This window comes from Alternaria postmessia (genome assembly GCF_024291825.1).
Source record: "Alternaria postmessia strain BMP 2775 chromosome Unknown scaffold_330, whole genome shotgun sequence".
NCBI classification, from domain to species: Eukaryota; Fungi; Ascomycota; class Dothideomycetes; order Pleosporales; family Pleosporaceae; genus Alternaria; species Alternaria postmessia.
In genome coordinates, this window is record NW_026260403.1 from 1,653 (window position 1) to 3,014 (window position 1,362).

The following is a 1,362-nucleotide window of genomic DNA, read 5'->3' on the forward strand; positions in this document are numbered from 1 at the left end:
GGGTGTCGACCCAGAAAGTTGGCCGGTTGTCATGAAACTGTTCGAGCAAAAGAAGATGGAGATGCCGAAAGAAAAAACCCTAGAGGAGGGTGCTGCGACGTCGGTCGCTGCTGCGCTCGATCCTAGACTTGACAGTAAGTACAACTTGCTTAGGTTCCACGCTTCGAGTGGTTGCTAATGATATATAAAGGTGTATCAGGTGCATTCTTGGATGATTGTCAGGTTGCGGAGGCCCTAGAATTTGCTTCTAGTGAGAAAAACGCAGAACAGCTGTGGGCTTTGAGTGAGCAGATTGTGGGAGAAAGATTTACTTATTAACAAAGGTGCATATCTGGTGTCAGGTAATATACCTTATACAAGTAGTATGGTTGATCAGAGAGCTTAGTTGAACTGGATCGATGTTGCCAATAGAAGAAGTAATCAAGTCCTCTACCTTTGTTTGTAGATGACATTCTGGCTTAGATGCCTGTGAATTACCCTAGTTTGGTATCAGCTCACAAGATCTTAGTGTGGCTGGGATTAGATTGTGGCTACAATCAGGCATTACCTCTGACCAGGTTGCGTCACGTGATCCTTATCCTTATCCTTCATTGTTCTAATAATCCGCTTTGACAGTACACCCTGAGCGACAAGTAGGTAAGTTGCCTTAGGAAATATGTTTTCTTAATCTGTTCTTATATTCACAATCTTTTAGAGAGTACTTGAAAACATACCCATCTCTAAGGAAGAAGGATTATATCTTTATACCTCTAATCTAGGCTTCAATTTACGATTACAATGTTATCTTCTGCTAAGTACAATTTACAAGAGATACTTTTTGAAGTGCTGTGCTACCTTCTCTGCTGAAAAGCGAACTGTGTGTGGGTTATCGTAGAAGTCGTAATGGGTTCCATTTGTCCAGATGATCTCCTTTTGAGGCCCCAGACGATTGTAGACAGTACGTGCCTGATCAGGGAAAGCGGCGTTTTCAGAGTGGATCATCAATGTTGGCACTGTAACATTTCCAGCCTGAGTCACAGGATCCCAATCTAGCCAAGCGCCCCAAGATGCCACAGCAAACTCGTTGCGCCATCCGACAGCGCCACCCCCACGAGTAGGGTCTTCGTAATAAGGCTGCGGTCCGAAGTTGGCGGAAGCATTCGTGGTACTGGAGTACGCTGGGATGAGCTCAATCTCGCCGGTGAGGTTGTACAATTGCTGTGCTTTTCGACCAGCAGCGCGACGAACTGCTATGCCCTCCTCCCCGCGAAGTCTGGTAACCAAAGAGGGGCTATTGAAGAAACCGACTACAGTTGCGACGGCCTGAACGCGGGGATCTGAACCCGCAGGGAAGAGCACATTGCCACCCGAGGTACACACACC

At 46.5% G+C, this 1,362-nt stretch overlaps 1 protein-coding gene across 1 annotated transcript in view; it reads left to right on the plus strand.

The window, feature by feature from the left end:
• Window positions 1-318, plus strand: part of J4E82_011705 (uncharacterized protein) — a gene marked incomplete at both ends in the record, with an annotated part of 1,022 nt that extends 704 nt beyond the window's left edge. Inside the window, 2 exons of the mRNA XM_051737896.1 lie at window positions 15-134; window positions 191-318. Of these exons, the coding sequence (XP_051582345.1) occupies window positions 15-134; window positions 191-318 (248 nt within the window). The remainder of the gene's footprint in view (window positions 1-14; window positions 135-190) is intronic.
• Between the last annotated feature and the right edge of the window lie 1,044 nt (window positions 319-1,362).